This window comes from Panthera onca, chromosome D4, assembly GCF_046562875.1.
Source record: "Panthera onca isolate mPanOnc1 chromosome D4, mPanOnc1 haplotype 2, whole genome shotgun sequence".
Classification (NCBI taxonomy): Eukaryota; Metazoa; Chordata; class Mammalia; order Carnivora; family Felidae; genus Panthera; species Panthera onca.
The window spans coordinates 48224073-48242210 of record NC_138351.1 but is presented as its reverse complement, the minus strand read 5'-3'; the positions used below and the strand labels follow the sequence as shown (position 1 = coordinate 48242210).

At 38.3% G+C, this 18138-nt stretch overlaps 1 protein-coding gene across 11 annotated transcripts in view; it reads left to right on the top strand.

The window, feature by feature from the left end:
* The window catches only part of ELAVL2 (ELAV like RNA binding protein 2), a 200782-nt gene extending 183139 nt beyond the window's left edge, over window positions 1-17643 (top strand). For 9 of the 11 annotated variants that reach the window (XM_060609663.3, XM_060609658.1, XM_060609667.3 and 6 more), the window contains 4 exons: window positions 2886-3039; window positions 6379-6604; window positions 14522-14560; window positions 15191-17643. In XM_060609663.3, coding sequence (XP_060465646.1) covers window positions 2886-3039; window positions 6379-6604; window positions 14522-14560; window positions 15191-15521 — 750 coding nt within the window. In that variant the 3' untranslated portion in view covers window positions 15522-17643. The remainder of the gene's footprint in view (window positions 1-2885; window positions 3040-6378; window positions 6605-14521; window positions 14561-15190) is intronic. The other 2 variants (XM_078436753.1, XM_078436751.1) reach the window with 1 other exon arrangement.
* The last annotated feature ends 495 nt before the right edge of the window (window positions 17644-18138 follow it).

Below are 18138 nucleotides of genomic sequence, written 5' to 3'. Positions count from 1 at the left end.
AGGGTGAGGCGGGATAGGTATGCTGAGTTTAGCATTGGATAGCTTGAATAATTTTGGAGGGCTCTAGATTGGGGGTGGGGAGTTTCTAGTTGTCAGACACCCAGCCCTGGGGTGATTTAGGGTGGGGAATATAGGCTTGGTGTGTGAGAATTTGATACATGAGAAAAGGTGTGGGATTGGTTTGTTTATATACCAAAGGCAGGCTCACAGGAGAGTCATTTACTGTCTCCAAGAAGTAGTTATCTCTGGGAGGGGCAGTCTTCAGGATCCAGGCCCCAGATGCTAGAGCATCAAGAATACAGAAAATAAAATCTAGTCAATACAGGCTAGAAATTAAAGCAGCAGTGTGAACTTGAGACTGGACATTGAAGAAAAACAAAAGCAGATAACATAACTGACCCAAGTATGTTTTCAAAGCTTTTATATAAGCACTAAATATAAACCCGTTTTCCTAAATATATTTTAGGATAACTTTTAAAACACTCCACCCACACTCCTCTGAAATGCACAGAGCAGTAAATGTCACTGCCTGAGTAAATTATTCTGGAACACAGTAATGGACTCAGGTTACTCTCAGTTTTAATGGTCTGTGTCTTTCTCAGATGCATGTAGAGGTAAATAATGTTTATAGTCACCTAGGTTTTTAGGTTCTGTGCGAAGAATTCTGTGTACATTAGAAATTATTAAGATTCCTAATCATACAATGGAGGTACGGTCACGTGGTAATAGACTTAAATTTGCACGAGTTCACAGAGCCTTAATGAATTGAATGTAGTTTCGAGCCCAGGCACACTGGTTGGAAAGCCATCACCTAAAACTACCATTATACTGCCTCATGCCTTGCTTGAGCTCCTGGAGTGGCTGTCTGCCTCCATGGCCTCCTTCATCAGTCCCTGGGAGAGAGAATGTACATATGCTTACTCTGTTGCCCGTGGGAAGTGGCTCTTCCTAAAGGGAATGCTTTAGTCACATGATCCCGAGCAGACTACAGCTGCCTTGCTGAGAGTTCTCAGTCTCCGAAAGCAAGAGTTTAAGTGGTGGGATTTGTAGCTGTTAATTGAGAATTGGGCTTTAGAAAAGAAGTGGGATATTCATTGTTTTCATATTACTGAGGGTATCTGTAATTCATTTGCTTTTTTTTTTTTTTTCCTTTTTTTTCTCCTTCAGTTTATAGCAATCCCAAGACTAGGTTCCACTTGAATTATTTTGTTGATCACTTGGAATTTTCCTTCATATTTTTCACTTACATTTAAGTTCCTCAATCTTCATTCTTAAGTGGTGAGGCATAGAGAAAAAGTGCACGTGCATAATTATCTCTCGGCGCTCCACCACTCTTCCAAATTCCTTGTGTCTGTAGTATAGGACAGTGTTCATGCAACTTCAAGTATAGCCTGTGGACCAAGAGGTGTGTTTTCACTTGTTAATGAGCAAACTTGTTGAATAAAAGATAAGAGTATTAAATGTTAACACTAGTGGGGCAGGGATGAAAGATAGCAAGACCTTTTTATAAAGTAATATAAATCTGGCTTACTTTTTTTGTGAAAAGCCGAAAAGGAAATGGTGATGACACTGTGGGCATAATTTAAACCATGGAGAATATATTTGAAAATACCAAGAGCTTGTTGAAATTGAAGACCTTTTTTTTTTTGTTTAATTTTGTTTTTGAAATGAGCAGTGGACTAGTTTAAAGGTGGATACTTACAGATGAAAGTAGCAAGCAGAAGTTACCATGTTACAGTACCTGAGCAAATCAATATGAGTTAGACCCATTGGCCATTTTTATGAATGGTCTGGAAGATGGAGGCTATATTGTGACCTTGTAGTTAGGTAGTCCAGAAAAGCTTAGAATTAAACCAGAGGGAATGTGGTCAGGAATAGCATATGAGATCCAGAGCTGTCTGAAAATTGGCAGAGATAGGTGTAGGCAAAGAGCTGTCGATTATGTTTTGGGCAAGCTCTCGATGACTGCATGAACTGTCCGTTAAATCTTGTGGTCTAGGAAGCTTGCTCTGGGCCCACAGGATCACTGGTTATTAGATTGGTTTTACTCAGCAAATGTTCTAGCATCTATCATATGCCAAGATGCTGAGGATAACAGTGATAAGAGTGAGAGGTAGTTCCTTAGTGCATGGAGCTTACATGAAGAATGTTGATTATCAACAAATACAGGCAGACTTATTTTGTCTTCTATCCTTGTAGAATTTTGAACATTATGTCTTAGAAGCTTTTTGAAAGGATACATAAAATGGTAGTTAAAGCCAATAAAAGGGACTTAAGACCTTTTAGAAAATAAATGTTACAGAGGCTTGTGGACAAGAAGACAATAGACAAGGAATGGCTAGAGATATAGCTTGTTCACATACTTAAATGTCCGGAAGTTTAGGGATGATAAAATGCTATTTTGAAATGAATCAAAAAGGCATACTTAGTGATAATATGGTAAATTTTTAGAAACTTTGTACCATCGCCTGCAGAGATGGGAGAGGCTCAAAAACAGGTCACAAAAATGTGTTGGATGAATTTAGAGTTCTTAAACTGAATTACTCGATTGAGCCTACATCTGTAGCTTAGGGGGTTGGCCCCAGTGAGGACATCCTGTTACCCTAAGTAGTACTGTGCTATGTGCACCACTGGTTTGTTTTGAAACCCTGCAAACCTAGGGATAAATATGATCTCTTTTCTCCTCCTGGGGGAATGGCATTTTCTATTTCTTGATCATTTCTCCAGAAAGGAGTAAAATGGTTAACGCAGGACTTATTTTTAACATCCGTGTTTGTTATGTGCTCCATACGGAAAAGCTGCTGACTAACTTTAGGCAGTCGTTGAGTTTCTGAAGGGAGGTAACTGAGTGTGTGTAGATGCTTAATTTCATTTTCCTTTCCCAGGTTTCCTATGCTCGCCCAAGTTCAGCTTCTATCAGAGATGCGAATTTGTATGTCAGTGGACTTCCGAAAACAATGACCCAGAAGGAGTTGGAGCAGCTTTTTTCACAATATGGACGCATCATTACTTCTCGTATTCTTGTTGACCAGGTCACTGGTAAGTCGGCAGCTGCTCTACACAATCTTTGACACTTTCTGAGTGGCAGATTGTGAAATATTTTGCCTTTCCGTACAGCAGTCTTGCTTCTAGAACATATCAAAGGTATATGTGGACCAGAAAATGCAATTTTCTGCTGGAATTGTTCATAAATATGCATGCATAAAAATAGATTGTGGAGTGAAGTGAGCGAGCTTGAGTCATTTCCACCCTGAAGGGGCAGGTTCGAAGCCTGTTTTATGGCATGTAATAAATTTGTAGGTGATAATAATCCTCATTTCTAAGCTGCTGCGTGAAAAAAGCCCCTATTCTCCATCAAGTACTCCTCCTAATAAGCTGTCTTGTTTTTTTGTAAAAAGCATAGTTTAATACAGCAGAATGCACCTAGTTCTCTAGGGGAGGATGACACCATGTCCGCACTAGCTGTTCAGGCCGGTTTCCAGGCCCATGCTGGATTGTATGGGCGTGCGTAAAAGGTTGACTTTTTGAATGTTAAAATATTTTATGCCTGCTGTATCTTTTGACCAACTGAGATGAGAAGACTGATAGGTGTATTAAAACTTTTGTTGGTAAGGGAGCTCTTTTGCCAAAGCCTTTAAGAAAAGCAATACTGATTTGATTACAGATTTTAAAAATAAATGGTAATTTTCTATTATGAAAATAATGCTTATTTTCTAAAAACATATTGAAAATAGAGCAACATGATAAGGAGGGGGGAAAATTAACCTTAAGGCCATATACTCAAGCAGTCACATTAAGGCTTGGGGGAAAATGTAGACAGATTTTCCTCTTTAATATTCTTCATGTTTCTTCCTTTTCTTTCCTCTCTTTTACTTTTCCGGTTTTCCTTCTCCTTTTCTCTCTCTGTCATAATACCACCGGAAGACATTCATTATGTATTACAATGTCTGTTGTCTTTTTAAAGTAAGCAGTGGACATCCTCATAATGCTTTGTGTTTCTGTGGTGTCTGTTATTTCTCCTCTTTCATTTCTCATTTTGTTTATTGGAGCCTCTCTTTTGTTTTAATGAGTCTGGCTAGAGGTTAATCAGTTTTGTTGATATTTTCAAAGAACTAGCTCCTGGTTTCATTGATCTGTTCTGTTGTTGTTTTAGTTTCTATATCATTTCTGTTCTAATCCTTAAAAAAAAAAAAAAAAAAAGGAAGCACTAGATTAACTACAGAAAAAAATCAGGCCAACTTTTTATTTCTTCAAGTGAAGCTCCGTTGAATTGATGTGAGTTTGAGTAGAAGCAGCCCGTGTTACGCTCTTCTGTACTGTTAATTGGGCTCATCCGTAGGAGGCACCACACTTAGAGTTTTGGGTAGAGAGAGATCTACCTTCATACACATATGCTTGGGAGAATGGCCAATAGGTTGTGCTTTGTGAAGAAAATTTAGGGAAGGAAGGTAAAAATAAGGTCTTTTCATGATGACTGTGTTTTATAATCTTTCTTACATGTTCTTTCATTCTGTGCTGTATCACACAGACTGCTAACCAGGAAAAGAGAAATCGAGGTTTAGCAATCCAGATAAATTGGCTTAAAGCAATAGAAATGCCCTTTTATTTGTTCATATCATTTATGCTTTTTAAATTATTCTTAATGAGGACTTGGTGAATTGAGAGTAGATTTCACTTCTGTTACAGAATGCCCATCTCCTTAAGTGCAAATCCATCCTGAGTACATTGGCTCCCAAGGAGACTTACTTCATCCCTTCTGGGGTTAGTCATTGGTTCTTAAGTGTGGTCCCACCCCTGCAGCATCAGCATCCTCCTGGAACTTCACTAGAAATGCAGATTTCTGGGTTCCATCCAGCACCTAATGAATAAAACTCTGAGGATGGGCATTGTATCAAGCCCTTTGGGTTATTCTGGTGCATGCTCAAGTTTGAGGACCTCAGCTTGAGATGACTCAGTCTGTGTAGAGGCTATTGCATTGCTCATCTTATGCTTTCCTCGTGGAATAGTTAAGTTCTTGGGGGTTATTAATTCTTCACGCTAGTGAAGAATATATTTGCTGTCATTTCACCATTGTATCTTCATACTTATGGCTTTCAAGGTGAAATTATTCACTTTATCTGAAATGAAAAATAAAACCCTGCAATTTTGTTATTCAGCCATCAGGTGGTAATGTGCAACTGATGTAACTTAAATCAGAAAGGAAAAGTGGTATGGGCTGACATAAGTGTGTATGGAAGAAATGCCTATCCACTTAGAATATAATTCTAAGCCATTGAATTTACACAGTATTAATTACAAAGCAAGTAGAACTTCATTCCTTTTTAAGGTTCCTGTAAATCGTGATCGTCTAGTACATTTTCTCAACCTTTCTCGATAACCTCTCATTCTAGACTCGTCTAGCTACCTTTCCCAAGCTGGTACGTCTAGTACCAATTTGCTTGCCCAAAAAGTATTTCCCTGGTACTGTTTTATCTCCGGATGGCCGGCTATGGGTTGACCTCAGCTAGCCCATTTAAGCTAATTAAATGGAATGGGTTGGGTTTTTGTCTGCCATTTTTCAGAAGCTGGACAGGTATTTGGCCATCGCTCTGCTTTCCTATTCTTGTCTGTCAGAGTGGGAAGAACATGAGACAGAGAATGGCATTTCCATTGGAGTAATACTGCTAAAGCCAGAAAGCTTTGAGACTTTATTTCTATTTTATTTATTTAAAAATGTAGGTCCTCTTTTATCCCTTTTTTAGCTTATAATAGTTAAAAGCTGTGGGGGAAGTTTCCAGGAATGAGAAAACCCTCTTTGGACACTTTCTTAAAGGGCCAGTGTCCTATGTAATATTATTAAGTAAAATTTTATTATTAAAAAGTTGGATGTAATATCTTTCTACCCCTGTAATATATTTTTAGCATAGCTTTGTAGCATTTTTAGCAAATGCCTGGTTCTGTTCTTCTTACAAGAAAGGAAGCTACTGTGCCCTTCATTTCTGAGCTGCTTATCCAACAGCACAAGAGAACTGGAACTCAAGCATGTTGTTGTTGACATTATTAAAGAACATCAGCATATGGGGGGGGAGCGGAGAGAAGACAGCAGGTAGGGAGAACATGGGCATACTGGTGTGCTGTTTTTCTTGGCTTATTGGTAGGCAGGTGATAATGGGTATTCAGATTGTGTAGATGACTTCATTAAAAAAAATACAAAATTGTGATTCTAGACTGAATTGCTACAGAGGTAAGGTAAAACTCTCCTCCTCCTGTTATTTTGTGGCAGATGTTATATGTAGGTGAAAACTTGTTTTTAAGGAGAAATTAATTTATCCTTTCTTCTCTTCTTCCCTTCTCCTTCTGCTCCCTCTTTCCCAAATCCTTACCCAAATTTACCAATAGGCATATCAAGGGGTGTAGGTTTTATTCGATTTGACAAGCGAATTGAGGCAGAAGAAGCTATCAAAGGCCTAAATGGCCAGAAACCGCCTGGTGCCACAGAGCCAATCACTGTAAAGTTTGCTAATAATCCAAGCCAAAAAACCAATCAGGCCATCCTTTCCCAGCTGTACCAGTCTCCAAACAGAAGGTATCCAGGACCACTAGCTCAGCAGGCACAGCGTTTTAGGTAAGTCTGGTCTGGTTCTTATGCCCAGCTACTAAACTCAGAACTCTCAGGTTCACTGTGCAGTACTTTTATTGATAGGATCTCTTGCTTTGCTGTTCTGTTGTTGTTGTTTTCTTTCTTTTTCTTATGGGCACTGAGAAAACCTATTTGAGGTGCAGTGTCTTATGCTAATATTAAAGGTGGTAACAAAAAGGGACGATAAGCTGTACTAGTGATTCTCAACTGGGGAGTAATTTTGCCCCTCGGGACATTTGGCGGTGTCTGGCGACATTTGTGTGGACATGACTTGGGTGCAGTGTGGTACTGGCATCTAATGGGTAGAGGTCAGGGATGCTGCTGAATATCCATCCTTCAGTACACAGTATAGCCTCCAACAGCAACAAATCATATAGCCCCAGACATCCATAGTGCAAGGCTATAAACTCCGACCGGCAGAATGCTGGGTTGTTTCTGTTTCCAGTACTTCTGATTTCTTCTTTTTAGTTTTTTTCTTGATAAGATTTTATTCCTGTATTTCAGCTTTTAGGTCAAGCTCTTTCAGTTACTTTGCTTTATAATATGTACACCACTAAGGATATATAACCTATGTGAAAACATTGTTTCTACAAATGGATTCCCCTCACCTTTTAAAATTTTATTTCTTGTATTGTAGGGGTTGGCAAGCCTCCTCTGTAAAGGACCACATAGTAAATACTCTAGACTTTATGGGTCATGGTTTCTGTTGCATACATTTTTTTTTTTTTTTTAACAACTCTTTAAAAATGTAAAAGGCATTTTTCACTCCTGGGCTATACAGAAACAGATGGCAGTCTGGATTTGGCCTGTGGGTGGTAGTTTTCAGACCCCTGTATAGTCCATAGAATGACTCTGCATCTTCAGCCCAAAGAAGGCATTCTATCTTGTAGACAAGCATAAATATTTCAGTTTTTCAAGTTTTATTTTAAACTTGGGATAACAATCAAATCAAGAGTCATTTTAAAAACATCTCTAATCTGCATGTGAGAACAGTGACTTTAAGACTTTAAACACAGCACAAAGAACTTCTGGTTTCATAAGCAAAGTCACCCAGTTTTTTTTTTCTTCCCCAGAACATTTTTTTAATATCCTTTTGGCCATATGGTATACTGCAGCCATAATTCCATCTAACCCCATGCTAATTTTTTTTCTTTTTAATCCCAAGTGCATATCAGTTTTCTTTCTTTCCTTGCAGGGGTAGAATAGTTAATTACTAAAAATAGGATCACAAATGTAGCTTAATGAAGAGTTATGTTTTTGAACTTAAATCACATGCGTTTTTTTCCTTTGGGGTATTGAGAGTGCTGAAAAGAGTGGAGATAAAATCGGTCAGATATCTGCTTTTAAAAAAATACTTGTGTCACCTGAGGTGTGAGAAGGAAATTTGCCATAAACAGTATGGCCACTTCCTACTTAGGGTAGCTTTTGCCCTGGGAGTAGAGGTGGTACTATCAAAAGGCTCCATTTGGAACTGGATGCCTGGGTACCCAGTCGATTGAGCCTTTTTTTCATTCAATGACATTTCAATGTCATTTTCAATGACAAAAAAGCATTGTCAGAAAGCACACCTGGTACCTTTGACTTTGGTGGATGATAGTGGCCATGGCTTCAGGGAGAGGTGCGCAAAGCAGCTGGATGCTTGCCCTTGTGGAGAAAGAAATCTCATAAAACCATTTTTTTTAGCTCTGCCTGTGGGTTTCCTCTGTGGCATCTTAAAGTGAATAATACTTTCTGGAAATTTTGCACAGACACATTTGAGGGATTTTCGAGGCGTTTCCTGGACAGCCCATCCTGTTGACTTCAGAGCTCTTTGGGGCCTAGAAAAGAGTTTGGAGCTTACAGAGAGGAAGGTTCTTTGAGACTTACAGGTTGATTTCAACCCTGTGAAAATAAAATAAAATGTTTCATGTTAATAGAAAGCTGTTTTCACTTTAAATTGTTGGTTATTTCTGGTGTTTTCCAATTTAAGCTCTCAACTTGTTTTATGGCAGTTATTAACTAAAACTCTGTTCTGAGAGTCAAGATTGAATTCTGAGGAAGATTGGGCAAGAGGCCTGAGATGACAGAATCTTCAGGAGAATGCCTGATTACTGAAATGGCCAGGCATGCAGGGGACTCCCAAGACTAGGCTGATGACTACTGTATCTGCTCACAGCCCCACCCAGCCCACTCCCTGCATGTTCTCTGCTTCTTACTTGTGGTTCTGTAAAGCTTTCCAGGATGTTATGATGGTCAGATTTATTATCTTGCTAAATATATTTCTGCCCATCCTTTGCTTTTATCTTTTTATTCCATATGTTAACCAACTTGAAATTCTTCCTTTCCCTGACTCCTAGAAAAAGAAATTCTGAAAAAAGGGGAATGAGAATTGTCTGTTATAAGGAAAACTCGGTTTTAGAAATTGAGGGTGATTTTTATTGTCCAAGATTTTTATTGACTCTTGTCTCTACTGCCCTATGATCTTTTCCTCCCGTAATCTCTGTCTAGATAATAAGTTATGAACTAGTCTTTGAGCTCAGTGAAAGCATTTGGTCTAGACTGAGTGTTAGAAGAAATCGGGAGTCCTATCCCTAGGGTTCAGGTTTAACCTGATGTGTGTTTGGTTGCTTTTCTTGAGTATTTTAAGAACTTGGTTGTCATTACCTTGACTCCCCCCCCCCCCCCCCCCCCCGTTGAATTAACGTTGAATCTTCTCTTCATAAAGACCGTGGAATTAAGGACTTGCTTGTTTTGCTAGTATTTTGTTCTTCTCTCGTTCAACTCTAGATCATTACAGAAATATTTTCTTCCTAACGTCTGTGTCCTAATGCTCTTAGCCTTCAGTTTATCACCTTCCAGCAGACACTTAGAAAATTTCTGTTTTTTATGTTGTCATAGTACCTTGGGAGTTGAGAGAGATTGGAGAATACAAGTTATAAGTATAACAATAGTCAAGGATATTTTTAATATTCATGAAATGCACCATATCTTTTAAGGTCAGGAAAATTAAAACCCATGCAATAAAGGTTAAGTTTATTTTTATTAAAAAAATTTTTTTTAAACGTTTATTTTTGAGAGACAGAGAATGAGTGGGGAGGGGCAGAGAGAGAGGGAGGCACAGAATCCGAAGTGGGCTCCAGGCTCTGAGCTGTCAGCACAGAACCCGATGTGGGACTCAAACCCACAAACCATGAGATCATGACCTGAGCTGAAGTTGAATGTTTAACGGACTGAGCCACCCAGGCGCCCCAGGGTTAAGTTTAAAAGTGGGCTTGTGAAGTTTATGACCCAGTTAACCCATATGAATAGTTAGAGAATTATTTTAACATGAGCAAGTGCTTATTTAATTGACTACAGTCTTCAAAATAAAACCATCCTTATTTATTTGGATACATAGTATAATTCAAGCCCCTTAAGTATGTTTTTGGGACACCATGTCCAAATTAAGCTTTCAGCCAAATATTTCATCTCTCTTCTTGTGGAGCAGCTTTAATTTTATTGAATGTGATCTAGTCTAATGGCCTGTGTGCCTGCTTCTATAAGCCTTTATGCATTTGTAAAGTAGCCATTTAAATCAGCACTCGTGTTGCATTTAAGGCAAGTGCTGATGGCACTACCATGATTTCCTTTTGGAATAAACTGGTATCAGTCCTCCTGAGTAATTTTTTTTTTCTTGTAGAGGATAGATGATGCCATCTAATTGGACAAGGGGATAAGTTGATGATCTTGTGGTTTAACTTCAGAGCAGATCTGGGCGAGTGCTTTGGAGAGGTTTTGAGAACCAGTTTGTAGACTTCATAGTGTCACTTTCTTAACCACTAGTAATCTCTCTATATTTTTATTTCTGACTTTAATTAAAGTCACATTTCCCCTTTTACTTGTATAGGCCTTCCTGTAGTCTTGTTGGCCAGTTTTCTTGGAAGCTAAGCAGATGTCTTCTTTCTGTTCTCTACTTATAAACCTCTAGTTTTGAAATCAGAATGCTCTATCTAATATAGGGTTCTGTTCAAAATATGGCCTCGTATGAGTTGTATTTGTACTGATAGAAAAATGTTTGTACCTGTATCCCCAGTATATGTTTTTATAAATTATATGAACATGGGCTTCTGCTATTACATTCATTAACTCATAAACACTAGTCAAACACAGGAAATAAAGATGAAACAATATATTAAATGTCTTATTATCATGCTGACTTACTATACATTTCATTTACCCAGTATTTTAATAATAAATATGTCTTTAAAGCAAGATTCATAAAATTATCTTGGTAATTTTGAACTTCATGTCTGATTTCATGAAAGTGAGACATGTTAGATTATCTTGTGTGTAACCTCATAATGTACTTTGTACTAAGAGTAGGAGAACTCATCTGCTCTCCCTGTTTTTGTTTACTTGTGCTTCCCTTACTGGTGTCATCCTCACTCTGATGATGAGGATTTGTATAGAAATCTTTCTGAAGCTACATCTTCTTCAAGGGTTATTTTAATTAAAGCTAGGTTTCCCTATCTAATCCTCCAAATCCACTTAATGAATGTGTTATTTGTAAAGTGGATTATGTCCAAGCTAAAGAACAAGGGAAGAGTGTCACTCTCCCTTTTGAGGACTACTCAGTCTTCCCTCAGGAAAGTATGGGGACTGAGCAAGAGTACTGGGTGCAGTGCCTCAGTTAAATTTGAGTGAAGGATATTGTTTTTAAGTTTATTTATGTAAGTAATCTTTACAAGACCCTGAGATCAAGAGTCCCGTGTTCCTCCAACTGAGCCAGCCAGGTGCCCCAAGAATACTTTTAAAGTTAAAAGCATATTTTTAATGGGCATTTTAATATTTTCTTGTCACACTGTAGTTAATCGTTATTCACACCCATCTGGGTCATTCTGGAGGCCACTAACTTGTTAGGTCTCCATTAAAAATAGGCTTCTGTTTTTAAATGAGCACCTATTAAAAGATGTCTGCCCTTGGGCTCTGGACATACCAGCAAAGATGTATAATTCTGGAGAGTAAAATAGTGGTCATGTGTCTGACCGGTAAACTAGGCAATTACAAGAGAAGATGCCTAGTTTACAGTCTCCCAACTGCTACAAACAAGATTTGGGGTGCACAGTGCCCACGTGAAGTGCCCACTGATTTCTCCCAACTCCCATGAGGAATAGTGGGTGTGTGGCACTAACTATTGCATGCAGACTGGAGTTTTCAGCACTGCCTATGTCCTGTTTCTTAGATCCCGTGTTCCTCTTTGCTCTCCTTGTTAATGGAGGATGTGGGAGAGGAGGATGTGGGAGAGGATGGAGGAGGGAGATGGTGGGAGGGGGCCGGCGGGGGTTGACCAAGAACTTGGCTTAAGTTCCAAAGGACTGAATTTTTCCTGAAAGTGTAAGTAAAGAAATAAGTGGTCAGGATCACAGTGTGTCCTAGGATTTCACAGGTGAGGCAAATATGAGGCCCACTGAGAGAGCCCTCCGAGATCCTAGTGTAAAGGCCTAGAACTCCTGCGTGGGAATCCTTGGATTCTCTAAAACCTGTAATTCACTTCTGGGGCAGTTTTGGTTTCTACCCTGTCTTGAAAATACTGAAAATTTGCCTAGAAGATTACATTTCTGGACTTCAGGTTGTGGGTTGGTATACTGAACTGATAGTGGCAGAGCGTAACAGTCCCTACCTGGGCTGGCAGGGACGACATAACGCTACTTTGAATCGATAAGGTGTCTCTGCATCTGGCCCCTTCAGCACTTTGGAAGGAGACTTCAATATGCTCTTCTTTTCTATAGGTATCCTCTGCCAAGTGCATTCTTCATTGATCATTCTAGCAATTGCATGAAATTATTTGTATCATATTACTTGAGGGTTGGTGATACTAATTTGTATGCATCTTTATTTCTGGTGTTGGTGGCCTTTCCTTTTTGGAGTATAAAGGCATGACTATCACCTCTGCAGAAAGCAAAGCCTTCCCACCTATGTACTCTTTCCACACATGTGCTTTTTCCTTGCATATACAAATAGGCTCCCCAAGCAGCCCTCCTGATAGTTTTCATTCTGGATTAAGTAGTTAAGGATATTATTGGTAACCTTATTGCTTTATTTGTCACCAGATAGTTGTAAACCTGCAGCGATCCAGGCCTGTGTTTATGCACAGTGGCACAGTGGGGAATGAAGGTGTCCCTGCTCCTGAGAGGGTATTGGGACAGGACCTACATACACAGATGAGGGTCTTTTGTCATTGTGATTTGTTCTCGTCCCTTACACTTTGCACTACATCAGCTCAGTTATTTCTTTCTGTTTTCACAAAACACACAAAATGCCCTGGGGTGATTGGGAACAGGAATGTATAAAGGTTCTTTTTCCAATTCTAAAAGACCAGAAAGAGATGTTTTCTTGGCTTTTATAAAACAAAAGGGAATTGCTTTCTCATGTGTCCCCTAGACTCATTTGAGGCCACAGGTTAGACAATAATGTTGAGACATTTTTCAGACTTAACCTTTCATAGGTGTTATAAGAAGGAAAAAAAAAATTGTTCCCCCTGCCTCACGATCTTACTTTGGACACTGTTGAACATTGCAGCAGTTGAAGGTGGTTCTGTCTACAACGAGTTAAGTTATGCCTACATCCTCTGAACACATATAATTAATTGGTATGCATTCTGGAAATTGAAACATGAGAGTGGTCCGTTTGAAACTGACAAGAAAAATCAAGTATTATAAAATCAACTTAAGTTTTGAAATAGGAAAGGGATGGGGAGTTTTAAAGAGTACCTACCCACCCCCAACTATTGAGTTTTAAAAATATTAAGGGAAGCTCAAGTTGGTTGGTTTGTTTCTACCTGGCTTCTTACACCTTGAGTGGGGCTACAGTTCCTGTGGCAGAATCAAAATAAGCCTCAGTCTCAGGGTCTGAACTCTTTGCCCTCTTGCCTGCTGGAGCAATGAGTCTGTTGCCTTTCTCTGGTCTTTAGTTGAGCACGTTGAGAAATGACACACTTAGCTGATACTGTCTGTAAGGTTCTTTCTGCCTGTAATACACCACTTTGTAAGAAATGAGAATCCTTCAGAATTGGGAGATTGAAGGGAAATCATAGAATATTGGTGCCACCATTTACTAGCCCTGTGGTCTTGGGCAAGTCACTTAATCTGTGTGCCCTGGTATATTCAGGGACCAACAGAGCTATGAAAATTAATGCTAAAAAAATTCAGCTGAGTAAATGTGAAGATGAAATTGGCTTTATTGAACAATTCATGAATCAAGTAGCATTTTACCTAGCAGACAGAAAAGAGCTCCAAGGAGATGTACAAAATGGAAGGCTTTTATATACAAAATGGGTGGCTTTTATAGGCAGAAGGGAACAGGAAAAGAGAGGTTTTTAACAAAGAGTGGATTGTTTCAGGCCAGGTACCTTCCTTTGGGGGAAGGGTCTTTCCAGAAGATTACCTCACTAGATTTGACCACGTAATTCCAGATTGACCGATGAAAGTTCATATTCTTGAACCTACTAGTAGATACCAAGTCTTAGTTTGCTGACATGGGGCTCAGCACAGGCGATTCCATTTGGGGCCTGTTTCTTTTTTTTAACAGCAGTGTAAAATACATGTAGGTGCATGTGAAGCACTTAGAATTTACCTGGCGGTAGGTGAGAGCCCAAAGATTAACTGTTCCAGAGCCTCCACATTTCCTTTCTGGTTTGCTCAGATGACCACCAACATTTCCTCTATGTGGCACTAAACACTGTAGCGATAAACTATCCATTGGGAAAAGTAGTGTCTTAATGCCAGTGGGAACCCATTCTCTCCAGTTTTGAGACCCAAAGTTTTGAGACTTCACATAGAATTAATATGCAGCTATCCCCTTGGAAGATGGCAATAACAAACCCAGCTCTTTTGAACGTCCAGGGGAAAATGAGAAACTGAAGTTTGCTAAATGTGTGTTTTGCAGGTTGGACAATCTGCTCAATATGGCTTATGGAGTAAAGAGGTAATGACAGAGGTTCATGATACTCATAATCCCTTCCCATAATTGATTAGTTTCTTTGATTTTGGGAGTGTCCCCCTTCATAAGTTTGTGTTCAGTTTTCTTTTGCATGTACAACCTAATGAAAAGCTGCTTTTTGAAGCACGGTTGACTGAAGGAATATTTTTATACTGCTGGATAGATACTCCCGGTCTTTAAAAACCCCATTATTTGTTGTGTATTGCATCGCGACGTTATAGCATGTTTATGTATGTGTTGGTACCTTCCCCTCCTCAATCCTGCTCAATTCATGAAGCCACTTCTAAATATATTCTAAATATATTCTAAATATATTTCTTTGCTATTGTGGGTCATATTATCCAATATAGCATATAATGGCCATTTCATAACTTAATGCCTTGTCAAAAGAGCATGTCACTGCAAGCCTTGATTGAAACATCAAGTGGTTGTATGTATCTTTTGATGGGGGGAGGTTTACTCAAACTCTTGGGATGGGAGAGGGAAAAGAAATAACGTCCATTGCTGTAACCAACCTCTGTTTCTATTTGTGTGTGTGTGTGTGTGTGTGTGTGTATGTGCGCGTGTGTGTGTGTGCGCGCGCGTGTGTGTATGTGTGTTTCCTGTTTTGTTTAGTAGGTTTTCTCCAATGACCATTGATGGAATGACCAGTTTGGCTGGAATTAATATACCTGGGCACCCAGGAACAGGGTGGTGTATTTTTGTGTACAACCTGGCTCCTGACGCAGATGAGAGTATCCTGTGGCAAATGTTTGGGCCTTTTGGAGCGGTCACCAACGTGAAGGTCATCCGTGACTTTAACACCAATAAATGCAAAGGTTTTGGATTTGTGACTATGACCAACTATGATGAGGCCGCCATGGCGATAGCTAGCCTCAATGGATACCGTCTGGGAGACAGAGTACTGCAGGTCTCCTTTAAGACAAACAAAACGCACAAAGCCTAATGAGCTCTTGTCCTCAGTCCATTTATATATGAAAACTATACAACAAAGGCAAGTTAAGAGAAACTTTATACATTAGTAAATGTCTTTGTAAGTCAGTGTTGAGATGGGGATAAAACGACTACTTAGCATCCTAAGAAATATGTGAGATTTTTTATTGCTAGTATTTGAATTAAAACTTCTTAAATATCTTTTATGTTTGAATATGGACAAGAGGTACAGGGTTTTTACCTGTCACATTGCATTCTATTGCCTTCTTTGAAGAAGGTGGACCTTTTAAAGTGTTTCAGCTAAGGGAAGACATTTCTTTTCTTTTTACATAACTGCCTTGAACCTGTGAGTAAATATTGAGGCTTTGTGTTGTAGTTCTTCAGTTGGTTGTGTCTTTTTTTCCCCCTTTTATTTCTTTTCCTAATTAGCTTTGTGTTTGGTTTACATTTAAAGCATTACTGTTATGTCTAAGAAAAGTATTTTGAAGTTTACATTTTTATTTATGAAGTTAAAAACAGTATTTATTTTGTAATTATGATTTGGGTTGGGGAAGGGGGGGGCTACATTATAAACGCTTATTGTAAGAATACTGGAGAACTTTTCGTAAAGCAGTACCTTGCCAAAGAGATAAGAGCCTCTTTGATGTGGGTTTAAAAAAAGCATCTATTTTTATAAAAAAGAAAATTTGGAGAAACTTTTTACTGGTCCTGGAACAAATATTTTGACTTGAATACTTTGAGAAATCTCTTCATATGACACCTAGTGAGCTTTTAAAATTTACCAGGAAATTTGCAGTGGTTGGAAAATTTAGAAAGATTTATGATGTAGAAAAACTACTTTTGAGATCTTTGTATGAAAGGAGTAGAATCAATGGGGGAAACACTGCTGGTTTCGTTTTTGTAATCACCAGTGGAGCGTCTGATCATCCTGGTTATTATGTGATAGGTGGCTCACATTGATTTGTGATTTTGAAACAAATAAAAAAAATTTACAAAAGAATATATAAGAGCAGGCAAGAAATTTAAATTACCAAGAGATGGGGGAAAAAAAAATCTGTTCTTCCTAAAGAAATCCCTTCAGATAGAGCTCATGGTGTTTAGTGATGTACTTGCAGTATTGTTTGAAGAATTGTTTTGTCTTAAGGAAAAAAGATGTTGCACATGATTTGTACTGCAGCAAATCGGCAAAAGTGATCTGAGTTGGATATATTTGAAGGTATTTTGAAAGTTACGTTCAAGGCTAACACCTGAGCTTTGTGTAATGTAAATAAGACCTTGTGTTTATGAACCTTTCAGCTAATTTGATTTTTTTTTTCCCTTACATGCCAAGTGATGTTCAGGTTTTGAATGTTTTTGTATCAGTTTTTTTCCTTTGTAAATGGCATTAACATTGTTACTTGAGGTCTTGCTTAATCACTTTCGTTGTCCTGAGGACTTGAATTTACAGTGCATCAGATTTGTTGCTAATTTTGTCTGTAGATAGTCTAGCTTCAGCTGTTTATGGTGATGCTACATTTTCGTTTATAAATATGTTTGTGGTAAAAAAAAATGAGTATAACCATAGGTTTTGAACAAATTTCCTTACATTTTTCATACAAAAATCATAAATATCTGTATGCTACTGAAATTTAACTTTGTATGATGCTTAAACCACTATTTGGGGAAATAATAAAATAAGTCTTTACCATGTATGAAAGAAATTTTAAAAAATACAAAATATTTTCTGATTAGCATCTAGCTTATAATAAATTTTCAAAAAAGCTGAAGGCAAAAATGCCTTCATCAGGATGCACTGAGAACTATATAGTTACGTCCTGCTTTTTGTATAAACTGAGATGCTCACATGCTTCCCCTTAGAACAGGCAATGTGCTATGCATAACATAGTTGTACATTATCTTTGCGGTTGCGTTGAATTTTATTTTTTATTATTTAAAAATTGTAGTTATAAAATTTTTCAGTATAGTACAGTACATATACTGTGAGGCGCGTGCTAAAGTGAATAAGCGAGTTTTCATGCTGACCCACTCAATGCTATTCAGAAATCAATTGGCTTAGCACTTTCTCATATCCTTAGGTGCATTTAGATTGTCAGAGTTAACCTTCTGCGTTTAAAAAAAAAAACTAAAAAACAAAATACATGTATATACTTAAAAAAAAAAAAAATAAGGTTTCCCTCACGGGAAAACAGCAGCTACGTGCTTCTTTCCTATACTACTGTAGCAAACCAAGGCATTGATGAGAGGGCATGCAAATTGTGCTTCACTTTACAGTGTTTATCAGAGCACTTAATAAAATGTAAGGCTGGTATTTATTTGAAGTTGTACAGTATGACTTAATTCACATCTGTTGGAATAGAAAATATATTCTGTTGAGTATTTAAGAGGCTGTACATGTTTTCTTTTGTGTTTGGATTCTTTGTACTTTTTCATGTTCAGTACATCAATAAACAAAGTTGAAGGGAAAGAACAGTGTGGTGAGTAGGTCTTTATACACATTTTGGGGGCTCCTGTGCTCAGGCTGATAAACTTACTCTCTAGAGTTAAGAGATTCTCTCAGAGCTTTAGTTGAAAGCAGTGTTATATCCAAAGTAAGAATTCTAAAAGCATGTTAGTTGAAGTAGAATGTGCAA